Source organism: Amphibalanus amphitrite, unplaced genomic scaffold (assembly GCF_019059575.1).
Source record: "Amphibalanus amphitrite isolate SeventyFive unplaced genomic scaffold, NRLGWU_Aamphi_draft 000437F_arrow, whole genome shotgun sequence".
NCBI lineage: Eukaryota > Metazoa > Arthropoda > Thecostraca > Balanomorpha > Balanidae > Amphibalanus > Amphibalanus amphitrite.
This window is the reverse complement of record NW_024881931.1, coordinates 4344-23467: the sequence shown is the minus strand read 5'-3', so window position 1 is coordinate 23467 and position 19124 is coordinate 4344. Positions and strand designations below refer to the sequence as shown.

At 48.4% G+C, this 19124-nt stretch overlaps 1 protein-coding gene across 1 annotated transcript in view; it reads right to left on the bottom strand.

The window, feature by feature from the left end:
• Positions 1–18517, bottom strand: part of LOC122391436 (discoidin domain-containing receptor 2-like) — a gene marked incomplete at its 5' end in the record, with an annotated part of 34430 nt that extends 15913 nt beyond the window's left edge. Inside the window, 6 exons of the mRNA XM_043385339.1 lie at positions 177–368; positions 1920–2041; positions 3225–3338; positions 3785–4029; positions 8494–8593; positions 18321–18517. Coding sequence (XP_043241274.1) covers positions 177–368; positions 1920–2041; positions 3225–3338; positions 3785–4029; positions 8494–8593; positions 18321–18517 — 970 coding nt within the window. The remainder of the gene's footprint in view (positions 1–176; positions 369–1919; positions 2042–3224; positions 3339–3784; positions 4030–8493; positions 8594–18320) is intronic.
• Positions 18518–19124: the final 607 nt, after the last annotated feature.

The following is a 19124-nucleotide window of genomic DNA, read 5'->3' as shown; positions in this document are numbered from 1 at the left end:
GGAGCGCATCTAACAACCTATTAACATTTTCTGCCATTCCGGGGCTGTGCCCTTTCCGAGGTCCATGAGCGCACCGTTTCACATTCCGCACGGCCTTCACATCTCCGACATCCGGGCCATGTCCTCCCACTCATTCTGCCTTCTCCCCCTCTGCCCACGTTATCCCGCGTTCTCACCTGAGCACCTTGCCAGATCCGTGCAGCGCCGTCTCTGCCACGTGCTGCTGCAGATACTGGTTCAGGTCGCCGTGTTCCATGTACTCCACGACCATGGCCAGCGGCTCATCTCGCGTGCACACGCCCAGCACGCGCACTATGTTGGCGTCCTGCAGCCGGGCCAACGTACGCACCTCGCGCTCAAAGTCGGCCCTGTGGGGTGTCGGGGGGGGGGGAGGGGAGGGGTGTCATCGATCTGATGCCGCCGCCGCCGCCGGTGTCGCCGCCGGTACCGGTCAGGTCAATACGCCGCCCGGCCCGGTGAGGCCAGGTGTGGCCCACGGACGGCAACGTGCACCTCCGCGGCGTCCGGGGCGCCGTGAAATGTCAAACGGACGGGCCACACACGATACTTGGTGAATTGAGGGAGATTAGGGAGATACGGGCGGAAAGGGCACAATTTGTTATGCACAGATGAGCGTACACTCAGGTAAAGCACGTTCAGGTAAAGGAAGGAGAACGAATGCAGTGAATAACGAACGGAGAACGGAAAGTATAAGACCGTGAATGATCCGACAACAAATGACAGCATTCGAAAACACAAGCTCAATCAATGGATGTCACGTCATTTAGTTGTTTTTGGGCCTAAAACGAATTCCGAGCGGGCTATTCAGAATGAGTAATCGTTCGGAAAACAGCCAATATCCTGCCTCTAATTTACCCCCAAAAAACATCGGTTGTGTGAGAATAACAGCCATCTAGACGATCAAAAAACATGCATGAGGTAGCTTTGGATGCAGTCAACTAGCTATGGGAGGTAACTAATTGTCTCCCTTTTACAAACCGTGTCAATTATTTATGAAATTTTCGTTTTCTACGTTCGCTATGTAATACTCTGGGCGGCGGCTGAGGAACACCTTTCGGCGACAGCCTTTGATGTCACGGGCGGTGATCTCGAGACGTCCGCCCCCTCACCTCCCCTCCCCTCCCAGCCCCGCCCGCCACACAGGGAGATGAGTCGGGCCCCTCCCCCTGGGTGGTCCGCCTCCCACCGCACACCGGGACACGTGCAGTTGCAGCGTGACCAAAACACCGCACAGTGCGAGTCTGTGAGAAACAGCTGTCGCGAGAATCACGTGTCAGCCGCGGCGCCCCGGAAAGGACGGCCTTGCAGAGGCGGTGAAAACGGAGGGTGAGTGCGAAGGGAACGTGGGTGGTGCTGGCCAGATATGTTGGGCTCGCGGGGGAAAAAGCATGCCAGTAATAGGGACAAACATCGGCTGACGAGACAGTGACAACTGCGATCGTTTACAACGAAAAGGTAATAAAAACAGCAATTACTGTACCTCATCGTCCCCAAAGGCTTATCAAAATGCACAAACACAAATAACCCAAACCATTTAGACTTTTAGAGTTCTCCTATTGGCCTAAATGGACCCAATCACGCAATTTGCGTCGATGTCGCTCAATATCGCGTGACATGTGTGTCAACTTCCATAGAGAGCCAATAACACACCCCGAAAGTCCCTACAGGTTTTGTGTCTTCCGCTATAGGTCGCCGGCAATCTTCCGAAGAACAGAGCAACACGCGACGATAAAGTCCAGAACGTGCTGTATAATATCTAATCAAACATAGAGACAAAGCAACAGGGACACACAGACTGACAGACAGACAGTAAGACAGACAGTAAGACAGACAGACAGAAAGACAGACAGAATCACACACAGACAGACAAACAGACGTGTCTGGACGCTCTGACTCACCGTGCGGTGGGCGATGTACCCGCTCTCAGTGTCTTCACCGCCACCAGTCGGCCGCAGCCGGGGCCGATGACGTCCGGAACCAGGTCTCCGCCGGCGCCGACCTCAATGCGGCACAGCTGCACCTGTGGCCATAAAGTCACGTGATCAGTGCGTTCCGCTGCAAGACCGTCACGTGACCGGTGAATTGCCGCCTTGTGTCGCCGTCATGTGACCTGAGCGCGTTGCTCAGCACCGGCCTTAGCGCGACTCAGCAGCGCGCAGCAAGCGACAAATAATCCGCGGATCTGCTCTTGGCTGCCGCTCTGCAGGAGAGCCGATGGAATACGGGGCACGTGAGGCACCGGTAAAAAGAAGAACAGTTTTTGTGCACCGCCGGCTGCGTGTCCTGATTATGGGGCATCGTGACGAATTTATCCAATTAGATCCCAACTGAGAAGAAAATATGCAAAAAGAAAGATAATTTCACCATTAGCCGATTCGTTTTGCATTGCTGAGGGTGGAAATAAATCACCAAACAAGTGGTATATCCCCACATTTGTCTATTCAGGCCTGTAATGGATTACATTGACAAATATGCCGCATAATTCATTCTAAAATACCGTCGGTAATTTGCACTCAATATTTCACTTTCCATTGTGACTCACAGCTAGCAATTCACTGCATTGCAGCTGGTGGCCGTCGCTGACAGACGTTCTATACCTAAAGTTTATGTGACTCTGCAGTGAAGCCCAACACAAAGAAAGACGGCCAGCCGCCGTAACTCGTCCGTATCAAATTGTAAATTTATTCCGCGGTTGGATTTGAACGGATCACCTGCCGCGCTCGGGGAGCGTCGGCAGAGCTTTGTTTTCGGGCGAGCGACCGAACGGGTACTGCTGGCGCCGCACAGCTCGAGCTACCGGGGGGTGCATCTCTCCCGGTCGGCTGAGTCAGCTCTGTGATCTCACCGGTCACCACCCGAGACGGATTGAGAAAGATAAACCGACGGACGGAGAGGGCAGACCGGTAGGACGGTGCAGTTGGCACACATCAGCTGCATCGTCTGGCCAACCATGTCCAACAGTCCCGTACAGCAACGGCATGCGGTGGAACATTTGAGAGGGTCTCATAATACTCAGCGAGACTCCTCAGGGTTCATCGAAAACGTGAGGCTTTGCGGTGAATCCTGCGGTGGGCAGGCGTCCGGCTGAACAAATGACGTCCATTTGTCTCGGGATGCGCGGTGCATGTCAGGAGCTGTGGCCTCCCACGGAGAAGGGATAGGGTGGTGGCGACGGACGAGCCGCGCCGACCGGACGGACATACCTCGCCAAACTGGCCCTCGCCGAGCTTTTCACACAGCTTCAGCTGATGGCGTGGAATCTGCGGCACCTCAACTTCGTCCATCGGGAAGTTCTCATCAAGATGGTAGTCCGAAGGCTGAAAAAAACACACACGGAGAAAAAGGTGTTAGAAAACTGCTGAAGACAGCGAGAACATCTCCCCAGAAGTTATGTTATTTGGAGCGACGCCCCCGGAGGCGAATGCCGAACAGCCGAATGAAATTGTGATTTGGACACGCTTCACTGAGCTGTTGGTAAACAAGTCAGGCAATGTATACTAACAAAGAGCTGCGAAACATTGCAACAATTCCCTAAAGGAAAAGTTCGCTGCTTTCATCGGTACCTGTCGGAAGAATAAATATAAGACGTAGCAAGCTTTAATAAATGTACAATATTCAATTGTTCAACTTGGTCACGTTTTGTTAAGCAGCGCAGCATAAAACGAGACACCGAGGCAATTCAGCATATCGCACGAGTAAACCCACTTCGCAGTTAGATCCATGTCAACTGTCGTTTTATCCGTCTCCGGTCAGAAATACTCACCTTACAAATATCTGTCGCCGCGTAGTGCTGCTCCAGCACCGGACTTCCCGCCTGTCTCCTGAACGTGCTGACCGTCTTGGGGCTGTGTTTGAGGCGCGGGCTGAGACTCAGTTTGGGGCTGGCCGGCGGCTTGTCGGCCAGGGCCAGAGTCGGTCTCTTGGAGGAGGAGAGCGGGCTGTTGGTGACGGGCGGCAGCGGCGGCGGCGGCGTCATCAGCGGCTCGGCGTAGTCCTGCGACTGGTAGTCTGTCGGGAGGAGGTGTGCGGTCAGTAATGACAGCGTCAGAGGACGGCAGGAGAGTGATGCATCTATAGGTCAAACGGCTGTCAAAAATGCTACATGGGCATGTCATTGAAAGGAACGTAGACGGACAATATGGGGTAGCTGATTGTTGGGCACTGCACTGCCATCATATTTTTTGTTTTTATGATATCGCTCACAGCAGTGTTCACACCAAATATGACCAATATTTGTACACCTTTCCCAAACAGGAGCGAGCACAAACAAAAATGATTGCATAATGACTATAGGGGAGATCCGTGTAAGACGCCCAGGGTCGGTAAGAGGCCCCATCGCTTTTTTTACCAAACCAATAATGTTATTTATTTTTTAATGTTCTTGTAAAGCAGAAGCCCTCTTGAAACAACAACTCACGAAACCTGAGGTATCAGGTGCGTCGCAGCGACTTTTGGTAAGCCTGTTTCTGTTTTTGCCCCTTTACTTGCTAGATATATGCATCTTTATCACCCTTATATATCTGAAAAAACAATGACTATCAAATGCAATCTTATCTCATCGAAATTGTCACATGTTAGCTTCAGAATAGACCATGTTCTGGTCACACCAGCGGTGCGGTCTTACCATACCCATAGTGTAAGAGGCCCTTTTGCAACTTTTTCCAAAATGTTAAAGTTTACGGTTTGTGTACCCCCTAGATTCATTTTGAATGCAAATATGTATGGGAAAATGATGCATGCTCACAGCGCATGCACACGCTAGCTCTTAAATATTATCAGTTGTCTAAAAATAGCAACTGAGCTTAAGGGGGGGCCTCCTGCACCACTCTCCCCTATCTAGCGCCTGAGTGTCGCACATTCATCCAGACCAAGTCTAAGCCCAGTGCGGTCGTCAGCGGTGCGATACATTTGAGCCGAATACTCGCGACACTCCATCATTAGCAACACAACATGCAACGTGATATACGGCGACCAGCCGCTTATTCACGCACGAAATGCAAACAGTGTCGCTCGCCCGGGCCATTTGAACGTTATTAATAGCCCGAGTTTCTCGGATGCGATCGGGTCACTGCTCTGGAGCCCGCGGGAACCCACAGCTGACGGAGTATTCCAAGAGCCGAACAGAGTTCAGAGCACACGCTGGTGTACTCGTGAATCGAACCGTTGGTGTAAAAGGTCCTTTTACATCATTAAAGACTAAGGGGCCGAGAAAGGCTGTTTTTTTTCCGAGGATTATGCGGCAAACAAGTGACTGATTTAACAGAAAGTCTTCGAGATTCACGACTAAGCACAAGTAAAAAAAGGCCTGCAAACGTAGAACGCGTTCGTTTCACCCAATCAATGCCATTCCACTTTTACTCCAGCCAGCCTGTAACAAAACAAAATTCGCACTCCCCACAGTTTGCCGCGTTTTCCGCCTGTCATCGTCCCTCCCCGTCCGCTGCCGCACTGACTGTCAGCCACAAATCGAACCCGCCGCACACTGCCCCCAGCCCCCGACGGGAGCGATCCATAGCGGCTGACTGCCCGTTTCGCGGTATACATCTCCTTGTCGGATGCTATTGTTTTCCTGAGTTGGCCGGCGGCACGGCGGCTCGCTGCGCCTCAATTTGGCCAATAAGGCCCCCGCCGTGTACGCCACCCGGCGCGCCGGTCGTCTTTATCGATTTGGCGGGGTGAAGTTAATAAATTTATCCACGTGCCAGCGGTCTCGAAGAAAAGACGGTGCCACCCTTCGGGACTCTGTTGCCATGGAAACGATGATAATTGTGCAGGGTGGCAGGGGACGCCTTTATACATTTATGCATCGGTTAGAATTGGTGCCAATTCAAACGCAGATGGCTTGAAATGGGCATGAATGCGTGGATACCATCATATGAAATGCATAACTATGTGAAGAATGCGTTAGGGAGGATTGAAAATAAAAATGCCGTTTCACATTTAGCCCCAGCCCCCAATATCCTAGCAACCCTGCACAACCTGAAAATCATTTGAATTGCGACGTAAACATTAGGTGAGACCTTTTTGGAGGGCTGACCGAATTCCTCTGTGACAAAGGTAAGAGCAAGAACATGCTCTATATGAACAATTTTTGGAGGAATGTCAGTGATTTAGGTACGGAGCTACACGGCTCTGACCAATGTTACGCCGATGTCATCCCTTCGGAGTTCGGTGTCATCCACGACCAATGACACCACGTGGACCCGGCCTCCGGCGAACTCCCTGCCCTCCTCAGTGATGATCGACGGCTTGCCGTTCAATTTACGAGAAAGTGGAGCAACTTCTGCGATTAACGACCGGCCTTTTCAGAACACACTTTTCCGAGGTTCGAAGGCAGCCGGCTTCCGCTTCTTTGACGTCATAAATCAGCTGTCGCGCGAAAAGCCAACACAGGGGCGTCCCGGTGCATTATCGTGAATCCTGAGCGCCGTATAATCTCAGCTGAGCGGTGGCAGAAACGGCAGCGAGTGTGGTGGCTCGTCACTGTCATTAATAACGTCACGACAGACATGAAAGGCGCAGGAAGGGATAAATGTTCGATTTGTGTAGGAAAAAGAAAAAAACGTGAATTAGGTTATTAGAACCAGCTGTAAACGACAGACAACTGTTGTGCGGTGCTGGGTCGCAGCAGGTCCCTAAACACACTGCGAGCTCTGTGTGTAAGACGAATGACGGCCGTCACGGTACCGTTCAAAGGCACGCGCTCCTGGTGCAGCACAAGCGCGAATGACCATCCGTTCCTCAGATAGGCTGCAAAGCGGGCGGATAAATTTGCATTATGCGCCGTTATCTGGCGTTATGATATAGCGTCATCAAGTGCGGGCGTCTGAGGGCCAGAGTGAACTGTCGTGCAGACGACTCTGAAATGCTGCAAGGCTCTGTTCATGAAGATGACATTTATGACCACGACCCAGAGTTACCTTAGCCAGTCCCAGTCAAGAAAAACGAATGTGGCATAAATAATCGTCATACAACTTGTCCTGCGGGGTTTAAGCTTTTCCTTTACTGCACAGTGCACATGGGCTACGGCATACTGGGGTTGACAAAACGGCCAATATTGTCGGTCAAATGCGCGAAAAAGACAGTAGCTATATAACTGCATTTCTCAGTGCGCGACAGTAAGTTACACGAGGGCCAAATGTCATGTATAATATTCGCAGAAGGTCAGCAACTATATGTTGACAGCTTTGGCCAACAGTTGCTAGACCAACTTGAATTTCCGTCACTCGCAAACTCTGTACAACTTGCACCACCGCGCGAGACATTGCAAGTCCTGACAAACTGCGCGGTTTCAACGCCTCCGCAGCACCGAACAACTCTGGTCTCTTGACAGCTCTCATTGCTCTGACTCTGTCAATATTGGGGCATTAGGCGCAAACACCCAAATCTGTCCAAGAACCGTCCTCCCCATCCACCCAGTCTTCACATAGGAGCTCATCAACATGCACCGCTCACATAAATCAGTCTTATTGACTCCATACGCCGCATAAAACAGCGCATCCGCTCCTCCCCCAGCCGGCCCGCCCAAATTTAAACTGGCGCTTAGAGACGGATTGGGTGGGTCGCCTGCACCTCCGATGAGTTAGACAGTGTAGGTCAGCTGATGCGATACTGCCCCGCCTGGTTGGACAGCTCGTAGGAGCACATGACGTATATATTGCTAATATATGCCGGCTAAGTGGCTGAATTACAGCCTTTGAGTGCATAAAAAGGCGGCGTAGCGGAGGAAAATGACACTGAATACGCGCCATGGGTATTGCAAGACGTTTCTAAATTACCGTTTACCATTACGGCACCAATTCAATGCGAGCACGCCAGTCGTAGTGCAGCTATTGCCGAGGTGTCCATAGCGACGGCACGCCCCTCCCAAAAACGTCAGAATAATTTTCTGGTGCAGTCCTGCACCATTAACGTGCCGGTGAGCTATGAACTGATGCCACACAGACATACCGGCGGCATTGTGGTTCACCCGCCCTCGCGTGTCCCCGCGCCATAGTTCCTCCCACACCGGGCCTTCGTCGGGGTCCGGACCCGAGGAAGGCCCGAGGGGCGCGGGAGGGCACCACACCTCCTGGCCACTCATCACACAGACAAAGCGACCGAGCTGTTAGCGCCGCCGCATTCAAAAGGTGCGCTCATAAAGCGGCCCGTGTGTTATGCACTCCCTCGGCCAGGACGGTAACGCCCCGATAAATCGCTCCCAGACGCGGCCGGGACGCATACAAATTCACCTGACGCCCACGAGTGGCGGCGGGTATGTTTCTGTTCAACGCCGCTGCAGAAAAGTGCAGCGATGAGCCCATAGCCTGACTGTAATAAACCCGAATGCATAAATTGCATACTTATGCAATTATAAATGCCCAGAGATCGTGCAGAAATGAGATCCACGCACCTCACTAATAGAAGCTACGTGTCTGCCCTAACTAAGATGCGTATGTAACATTGTAACAAAAGTCCCGATATCTAACTCACCTGCATAATGTCCGGGGCTGAGCGGCTCTCCGTACTTCTCACAGATGGCGCTGTATGGGGTACGGTACCCCGACTCGGCGTACTGTTCACTTAGCGCGGTCTGAGGGAAACGGGGGGCTCAGTGTCAGTGGGGGCTCACCGAACGTGCAAGGTGAGGAGGATACGAGAACCTAAGGAAGACGAGGAATTCATGGGAACTGACACTATAATGGAACGGATGCCCAAAGGGAGACAAGAAACAAAAATACCAACGAAAGAGTCATGATGAGACAGCCCAAGTCAGAAATGAATGGCCAGGAAGTGACAAGTTAGATCACTTGAGTCAGAACTCGGATGAATAAAGTGATTCACAGTGGAAACAAGCCACAAAAACAGCCCGCTAGGCAGCTTGATAAACATATGGATAAGCAACATACCGTGGTCGGATAAGCGGCTAAACTGACGGAGCAGCGCTGCACAATCCCTTACGAGGAGGAGGCGCGCGCGCAGCGTGCAGTGTATCGGCCTAGACCGGTAACCGCTCTACGTGTCCGAAATGGTGAGTGGCTCGGGCAGATCAGGCCGGCCGGCGGTGTGCTCAGTAAACGCTGCACAATGTGCACTGTGCACCCATTCCGACGCGCGCGATACAGCGCTCTGCAGAGTGGCCGGACAACGGTCGCCGATAGGCTTGACACGGGGCTCTGAACGGAACAAAAGGCGGCGAGTTCGTTCTGGAGCGAGCGCCGCTTAGCTGGCGACAGGGTGCAGTTCGTCCTTCATCCACCTCCCCGCCTGGTCAGCGCTGAGCGAGGCATTCAGCTAGCTCTCCCCCCCCCCCGTCGAGTGGAACCCGAATGGCATCAGTTTCTCTAATCCCTGTGTTGTCCAGGACTGGACCAGCTGAAAGTCTGCGAGGCAATGACCGACGACCATTCTCCACACAACATCGGGAAAGGGCTGAGATACGCATCTGCCGCTCATCGCAGTCTCGTGCCGGTCAGGTCGAAATCTCCGCTGACCGAACCCGTGCCCCTCCACAGCGGACCGGCCTGATTTATGTTCCGGGAGCGTCGGCGACTGCGGGACTGATCGGGAATCACCAAACAGTCGGCAGTGCTCGGCATTCCAAACGGGACACCGGCCGGCCGCCCTGATCCGACCCACTGCCGGTGACCTGACCGGACTGGTTTGATGGCCAGACGGCCGATTTTACAACCAGCTGCTATGGAGGATATCAGCCAGCGGGGTAAGTGAATCATATTTTTGTTAAATCTAGAACCGTGCCGTGTCTGCATCCATCACATATCAAACATTGAATATATTGGGCATATACAGTACGGAACGGGTATAAGTAACTTGAGCGATGCTTGATCGTACCTTTTATTTTTATTAGGTATAAGTCGTTTCTAGCATTTCCTTCAGCATTTCCAAAGGAATTACACATTTAAGGTAACCTTTGACTAAACTGTCTTGGCTTCCACCACTACCACATGCAAACCTATTTCAATGTCCTCACTGGTTTAGCTCGAGGGCGGCTTCCACTTGGCCTTGCTCTTCACCAAAACCTACAAGTCACATCCGGCGTCTGAAGTGCGGGAGATGACACCCGGTCCTGTGACCACCCACCCTCACCCCTCCCCGCCCACTCAGAGCGAGGACCGGTCGTCACCAAAGCTATCTGTCTCGGCGGGCAGATCAGACGGACACCGAACAAGAGCGGCGTCTCACTAATGTCGCCTCTCATCAGCGTCTTCACGCCGACAAACGCGTCCAACAGGAACCTAGGACGACGGGGGTGGGGCGGCATCGCTTATCAGAAGGCACGGTCGCAGTCGGCGGTCTCGAACGTTTGACGTCACTGGAACGCCGCAGTGACGATGTCCATGAACCGGAAGTGCCAAATATGTACCGGAATCAAACCGGAAGTTACACTGTAAAAAATGTTAACTAACTTCCGTGTTATCATGGCAAATCTCACTAACCTAAAGCGTGTAAAGTTTACACGCATCTACTGGCCAAACGTGTTTTATATAACACGCTTTTAAGAAAAAACGTGTTATGAAACTAAGCCATTAGTTTTTGACGTGGTGTTGACCTACACGCCTTTTGCGTGTGACCGTGTTACTTAACTAATATCTACCTGTTAATGTACTAATATTATGCGTGTAAAATAACTAAAAAGTTAGTTATCCTGGCAAATCTCACTAGGCAAAAGCGTGTGAAGCTTACTAGCATTTTGCGTGTAAGCGTGTTTTCTTTTTTGCGTGTTATGTAACACCGAAGTTAGTTATCATGCAACTAGGCATCGCCTAGTTGCAGGATAACTAACTTCGGTGTTACATAACACACACAGAAGAAAACACGCTTACACGCAAAATGTGAGTAAGCTTCACAAGTTTCTGCCGAGATTTGCACATGTGCACATGTTATCCAGGCAAATATCATTAGCGAGGTTCCGCGTTTTCATGATGGAATGAGGGCTTCACGAAATGGTCACACGCATTTGGTTAGTGAGATTTGCCAGGATGACTCGAAACGTGCAAATATGTTTTACAGTATATATACATGCTGTGCGTTTTCACACACCGTGTTGCGACACGCGTCGAAATTTTTGTTAAAAAAAAATATCATACAGACGAGTATTTAAACACAAAGATGTTTATTCAAACCAACGTATAAAGCAACGCAACCAACCTCATGCCAACCAAAGTCATAAATCAGTCGGTAATCTGTACCGGTCGTGGTGACAAATCTGCACTGATTCACACCTGCAACTACCTATATAAAGCCTGCAGGAATCCGCACCAGCCATGACACCATACGAGTACAGGCTTCAAATACCTATTACGAAAACATTGAGAATGCTTCATTTCTGTCGATATGGGTAAACTAAATTGCAATAAAAGGGCAAAAATTCCCTGACCGAACAATGTTGGCTCATGCGTCTACAAAAATTTTATTTGACAATATGGGTGCAGTGACAGGAATTGCATAAAACAGCACCTCACCGCGTTCACTGGTTGAGTGCCCAACCAAAAATTAGGTACATTTAGTTTCTTGTTCAAAGCTTAATGCGGTTTTAGTGTGCAACATGCTCATTGTTCAGTCCGTCATATGTACTTAAAGACGTCAATTGACAGTCAACAAATGAACAGTGTCTCCAACCTGAGACCCTCTAAAGCCTGGTTGGAGCTTCAATTGAAAAGAAAATGAGTGACATACATAAACCACACTAAAACGCCAGCAATATCTGCACTGATCTTTCCCATAATCACTCACCATACCAGTAAGGATGAAAGCCATGTCCAACAATCCATATCATTTCACTGTTTGACTTCTTATTATTCTTATTCTTAACGCCACAGCAGCTCTTTATACTGCACACGCAACACTACGCCACAGCTCAGCTCCTTCACAACGCACACGTCCTCTCCCTTCTCTGACTTGGCACAGACTGAACATGGCGGGCGCAGAGGGGCGCACAAAATGGCGATTTTTTCAATTAACTAAGGTCTTTGTAATGCTACAACAAAAAGAGTAGTAAGAAAACTAAGATTGTGAGTTACAACATGCGTTTGATTTGTTAGTTAACACGTTAACCCAGAAAAAAGGCAAAGGAAGCATAAACAAACATGTTTGTCAAATAACACGGCATGGTTGGCACGGATAATATTTGTCGGCATACATTGATGTTAGCTTTTCTGCTTCGATGAAATGGATGTGGTGTTAGGTTGCAAACATATGTGTTATCTGACCCGTTTTTTGCAACAACGTGTGTTTTAATACTAGATTTTGCTTGAATATTGATGTAAATAATAAACCAATTAATACAAATCAAATATATTCAAAATACACAAAGCTTTCGGCTTAAACAGCCTTGATCACTGTGAGTTGTGACAATGTATAATCGGTACAACACAAATATTCGCAGTAACCGTCTAAGAATTCTTGAAAATAATGAATCGCGTGTTTCTTGTTTTACTAGCCAACTGCCGATTTTGCTGCCATCGATGACCAAGTAATGAATCCATTTCTACTGTTGAATGTGTCCCGTGTGATAATATGAGCCGCTTCCAGGATCTTTCTCGTTGATTTCTTCATGTTCTTTTCTAATATTTTCGTATTTTCCCAATCAGGTAAGTGGTTGCATTGTTCTATGTGTAGCACTATCGCGTTTGAAGTACGATGGAATTTTACGTCGCTTTTATGCTCTTTTAAACGAACATTAACCCCCCTTCCCGTTTCTCCAACATAAGTTCTTTGGCACCCCTTGCACGGTATTTCATAAACTACACTTTTGGCATCATTTATGTCTTCTCCACTTTCTTTATGTTTGACTATTTCTTGAATTTTCTTTCCCGTCACAGTGGCTACTTGTATGTCTGACTTTTCGAGTGTTCTTGATATGATGTCGATGTTCTTCGAGTTTGGCACTGAAATCCACCTTCGTTTTTTGTTCGCTTTTCGTTTTCTTGCAGTGTTCGTGTCATCATCTTGTGGTTGGTTCGCATGTCGTTCGTGTCTTCTGTTAACTTCATCGCTTTGCTGTTCGTTCGTTTCTTGCTCGTGTCTCTTGTTTTGCTCCTTTCTTCGATTTTTGATTTTTTCCGCCTTTTCTTTTTGTTTAATTAAAAATCCTCTTGGGTATTTCAGTTTTTCGAACGAAGCGTATATGTGATTGAACTCATCTTGAACAAATTCTTTGCTACAGATTCTTAAAGCTCTTAAAAAGAACCCAATCACGATTCCACTTTTTGTTCGTTGGCTGTGTGCTGAGTAAAAATGTACATAATCCTCTTTGTTCGTCGGTTTCCTGTAGACTTTGAATTTGAAACCTGTCGTCGACTTTATGATGCATGTGTCTAAAAACGCTATCTTTTCTTCTTTCTCTTCTTCTAGTGTGAATTGTATTTTTGGATGAACATCATTCAGTTTGTTCAGGGTTTCAGTCAAATCTTTTTCTTTCGGAACGATAACCAGTACGTCGTCTACATATCTGAGCCAAATTGAGTCGTCACCAATGATTCTAAGAAAATGCTCTTCTTCAAGATTTTCCATAAAAAGGCATGCAGCTACAGGGCTTAATGGTGACCCCATTGCAAGTCCGCTGTGCTGAACGTATTCACATCCTTTGTATGAGAAACAGTTGAATTTCATGCATAATTCGATGAGTTCTAAGTAATCGTTCTTCGGAAGAGGTAGTTCGTTATCGTTCATCGGTTCAATCACTTTTCGTATGGCGTTCAAGGCGTCATCGACCGGAACGTTTGTAAATAGAGACTTGACATCAAAACTAGCTACCTTTTTGTCACACACGTTCTTTACTTCTTTGATTTTGTCCATCATCTCCGATGTGTTCTTAATATGAGTGTCGCTGATGGATCCAAGAGAGTTTGAAAGAGGTTTTGCTAGTACTTTGGCCAGCTTGTGAGGCGCACTTCCGATTCCTGATGTGATAGGTCGCATAGGCATTCCTTCTTTGTGAACTTTTGGCAGGCCTTTCATCTTGGGGAGAGTCGGCGCTTCTTCCATCAAATGGTATAGCTTCTTTCCTTGTTCTGACCTTTTAAGAATTTTTCTGACATTTTTGTTGAAACTTTCACCTTCAGTTTTTCCATGACCCGGCTTCATCTTCTTGTAAATGTTTTCGTCATGAAGCATTTCTTTCATTTTGTCATCGTACTTTTTGGCATCCATGATAATTATTCCCCCACCTTTGTCTGCTTGTGTAACGACAATGCTTTCATCATCGGCTAATTGTTTTAGGGCTCTTATGTACCTTCTTGGTAGGCTACTTGGCTCACTGTCCGCTAATGCTTTGCAGCAGGTTAACACGCCTTGAATAAAACCTTTATCGGCATCACTTTCATTGAATTTGTAGTTTCGTTCTATGTGTTCTGCTAACGTGTACCTATCCTTGCCGGAGTCAAACTTGAGTCCTAGCGCAAGAGCTTCTTTTTCATCGTTTGTGAGTTGTCGTGAAGAAAAATTTCGCACTATGTCGATGTTCCCGGCGTCTTTCCATTTGCTTTTCTTGCAGAGGTCGTTCAGTTTTCGTTTTAGGCGTTTTTGCTGTTCGTTGCTTATTCCTTTTAACTTCAGTTCGTGTGACTTCGTTAGTCGTATCCCGCTTCTTTGTTCGTTCAGAACATAAATATTATCCTTGATTTCAGTGCATGCTTCTTCTAAATATGTTCTTGCAGTATCGCTGAAAGGTTTTATTCAAGGCGTGTTAACCTGCTGCAAAGCATTAGCGGACAGTGAGCCAAGTAGCCTACCAAGAAGGTACATAAGAGCCCTAAAACAATTAGCCGATGATGAAAGCATTGTCGTTACACAAGCAGACAAAGGTGGGGGAATAATTATCATGGATGCCAAAAAGTACGATGACAAAATGAAAGAAATGCTTCATGACGAAAACATTTACAAGAAGATGAAGCCGGGTCATGGAAAAACCGAAGGTGAAAGTTTCAACAAAAATGTCAGAAAAATTCTTCAAAGGTCAGAACAAGGAAAGAAGCTATACCATTTGATGGAAGAAGCGCCGACTCTCCCCAAGATGAAAGGCCTGCCAAAAGTTCACAAAGAAGGAATGCCTATGCGACCTATCACATCAGGAATCGGAAGTGCGCCTCACAAGCTGGCCAAAGTACTAGCAAAACCTCTTTCAAACTCTCTTGGATCCATCAGCGACACTCATATTAAGAACACATCGGAGATGATGGACAAAATCAAAGAAGTAAAGAACGTGTGTGACAAAAAGGTAGCTAGTTTTGATGTCAAGTCTCTATTTACAAACGTTCCGGTCGATGACGCCTTGAACGCCATACGAAAAGTGATTGAACCGATGAACGATAACGAACTACCTCTTCCGAAGAACGATTACTTAGAACTCATCGAATTATGCATGAAATTCAACTGTTTCTCATACAAAGGATGTGAATACGTTCAGCACAGCGGACTTGCAATGGGGTCACCATTAAGCCCTGTAGCTGCATGCCTTTTTATGGAAAATCTTGAAGAAGAGCATTTTCTTAGAATCATTGGTGACGACTCAATTTGGCTCAGATATGTAGACGACGTACTGGTTATCGTTCCGAAAGAAAAAGATTTGACTGAAACCCTGAACAAACTGAATGATGTTCATCCAAAAATACAATTCACACTAGAAGAAGAGAAAGAAGAAAAGATAGCGTTTTTAGACACATGCATCATAAAGTCGACGACAGGTTTCAAATTCAAAGTCTACAGGAAACCGACGAACAAAGAGGATTATGTACATTTTTACTCAGCACACAGCCAACGAACAAAAAGTGGAATCGTGATTGGGTTCTTTTTAAGAGCTTTAAGAATCTGTAGCAAAGAATTTGTTCAAGATGAGTTCAATCACATATACGCTTCGTTCGAAAAACTGAAATACCCAAGAGGATTTTTAATTAAACAAAAAGAAAAGGCGGAAAAAATCAAAAATCGAAGAAAGGAGCAAAACAAGAGACACGAGCAAGAAACGAACGAACAGCAAAGCGATGAAGTTAACAGAAGACACGAACGACATGCGAACCAACCACAAGATGATGACACGAACACTGCAAGAAAACGAAAAGCGAACAAAAAACGAAGGTGGATTTCAGTGCCAAACTCGAAGAACATCGACATCATATCAAGAACACTCGAAAAGTCAGACATACAAGTAGCCACTGTGACGGGAAAGAAAATTCAAGAAATAGTCAAACATAAAGAAAGTGGAGAAGACATAAATGATGCCAAAAGTGTAGTTTATGAAATACCGTGCAAGGGGTGCCAAAGAACTTATGTTGGAGAAACGGGAAGGGGGGTTAATGTTCGTTTAAAAGAGCATAAAAGCGACGTAAAATTCCATCGTACTTCAAACGCGATAGTGCTACACATAGAACAATGCAACCACTTACCTGATTGGGAAAATACGAAAATATTAGAAAAGAACATGAAGAAATCAACGAGAAAGATCCTGGAAGCGGCTCATATTATCACACGGGACACATTCAACAGTAGAAATGGATTCATTACTTGGTCATCGATGGCAGCAAAATCGGCAGTTGGCTAGTAAAACAAGAAACACGCGATTCATTATTTTCAAGAATTCTTAGACGGTTACTGCGAATATTTGTGTTGTACCGATTATACATTGTCACAACTCACAGTGATCAAGGCTGTTTAAGCCGAAAGCTTTGTGTATTTTGAATATATTTGATTTGTATTAATTGGTTTATTATTTACATCATTATCCAATCTGTCATGGATACTCAACATTTGCTTGAATAATTAACTAACTGGTTTGTTAGCATTTTTTACAGTGTAGGTTGAGCAGTGCATTGCGACGTTAGTACGACACCGGCGTTGAAGTTCAGCAGCGAGGTGGATCCTATCTACAGCAGAGCCCCGTAGCATGCTGAACAAAAGCTCGAAATGAGGCGTCACGTCTGATGAATTTCATCAGGCGACGCATAAATAGGCAATCTCCATGAGCTGTGGTCGCCTTACAAGCAGGCGCATTGTTCGCCGCCAAACAATGGATCCTGCAATGTGTCGTCTGGAACGACCCTGCTTCCGGGCATCATTCATACTGCGTCAGCGACGCGTCTCGTCTCGTCTCGGGGCTGTGATGACGTGTCCTGCGCACGTGGCGCAGTCAGGTCAGATGACAGCAGCGAGGGTCGGATGACAGCGGCGATGGCTCAGCAGAAGCCTTGTTGCATGCTCAGCACAGTAGCAGCAGCGAGTGATGTTATGACTCGAGCGTGGGATGAGCCGCTCAGTGCACCGGGGGTCTCCGGTTCCCAGCCGGTCCGGCGGCCGCTCAGACGTGTCCGACTGAAGGGAGTCATGATGTCACTGACGGATGTGTAGGTGTTACTCATCCCTGAGATATGTGGAGATGTCGGGCCAGCTGAGGACATGCCCCAGTCGCCGGCGCGGCACCGTTCCCACCGGGGTCAGTGGGCGCTCAGTCTTGGCTGAGACATGTCGTTCGTTTCACGGTGGTCGGCAGACATGACGCGGTGCTCGGCTCGGTGAGCGCGTCACAATGCGGTCCTTCCGGTTATTCTTTCCACGGAGGCAGAACACGGGACCGAACATGTGCAGCAGCCCACGCAGTGAAATGTCATCCGCTGTCGAGGCCGGCAATGTGTCCCTTTCGAGTAGAAATACATATGTTGCAGGGCTGGGCTCCACCGGTCGACAGACGACCGCGCTTTGCTCCACGCAGCTCTGCTACTGCGTTTTTCATGAGCGATGCCATATTTGCAGAATGGAACAGGTTTTGCGGCCAGAGCGACCACCTACCAGTCATGTTAACAGTCAGTAAGTTGTGTTCTGGGTCCCCTGGAACCAGCAGAGACAACCCTCGAACCGGTGCTCAGCGCACCTGCGTCTTGTAATGGATTGTAGAAATTGTCTGGGTTGAACGATGACCACCTACTGACTTTTGATGGCCAACAGACATGGTATCCAACATCCAGCACTTCTCTAATCATCAGCGCCATGTACGGTACGGTGCGCGGTCGGTTCATACGGTTTTGCACGGCAACTGCCAGAGTTCGCAAGCGTCTTGGTGCAGCTTTTGCGCCGCAACTGTTAGGAATGGAGGCATCACAGATGTTGTCCCACCTTGCTTTCTCTGACTGGAAGCTAGCTTCAAAAATCATTTTCATGTTGATAATCCTAACACGCACGAATACAGATTCGTGAATGGTAAATACGGACTTCGCCTTTTATCAACATGCTTACCACCTCAGTCCTCTCTCCAACCGCTACACACGAAAGTCGAAACCCCACCCTATCTCAACCACGCCAAGCACACCCACCTTTCCGCCGTCTGTGGGCAGCTGCTGGGTGTAGGCCGGCGCCAGCTGGCTGACGATCTGGGTGCCGGGCCTCTGACCGCGCACCCGGTGCACGATGTACAGGATCACCAGCACCAGCACCAGGATGACGGTGGCCAGAGCGCCGATCAGACCGATGTGCTCGCCGGAGAGACCGCTGCCGGCGCCGGCCGACGCTGCTGCCGGAGAGGGGTGGGAGGTCACCGGAGAGCAGTGCTGATGGTGGGACGGTTTGCCAGTGGGGGCAAGTTTAGGCTGATTAGTTAGGCATCATGTAGAAGACTGAAGTGACATAAAGTTGAATTTTTACATGACTTGGCGTCGTTGTTTTTGTCTCACTAAAACATGATGCAAAAAGCTGAAGTTCTTCCTCACCAATGGTCTGGACCAGTCCAGACACTGCCTTCTGAACCACATCTTATGGCTTTCACCGAAACCTCGCGGCCCTATCCCAAAGGACGCCAACATGGCGTTGCTCATCAAGACACTAAGGACGCCATTAGTCAAACGGCGACGCTCGGCGGCGCTATGTTGGGTTAGCTAATGCACGCGGACTGTGAGGAAACGTGGCACGCCGAGGCGGCGACGGAAACCGTCCATCACTCGACCGCCGTTCATATTGTGTGACAAAGTGTGATTGTCAGTGTTACAGGTGCGGTAAAGAATGGCTCAGTGTGGTGCATTGAGGAGCGATTAGCGCTGAGGTTCGTATGGTTCACCGCGAGCCGCACGCCATTTACTGCATCAGGTCCATAAATGCTCCGATCAATACGTGTAATGGCACAT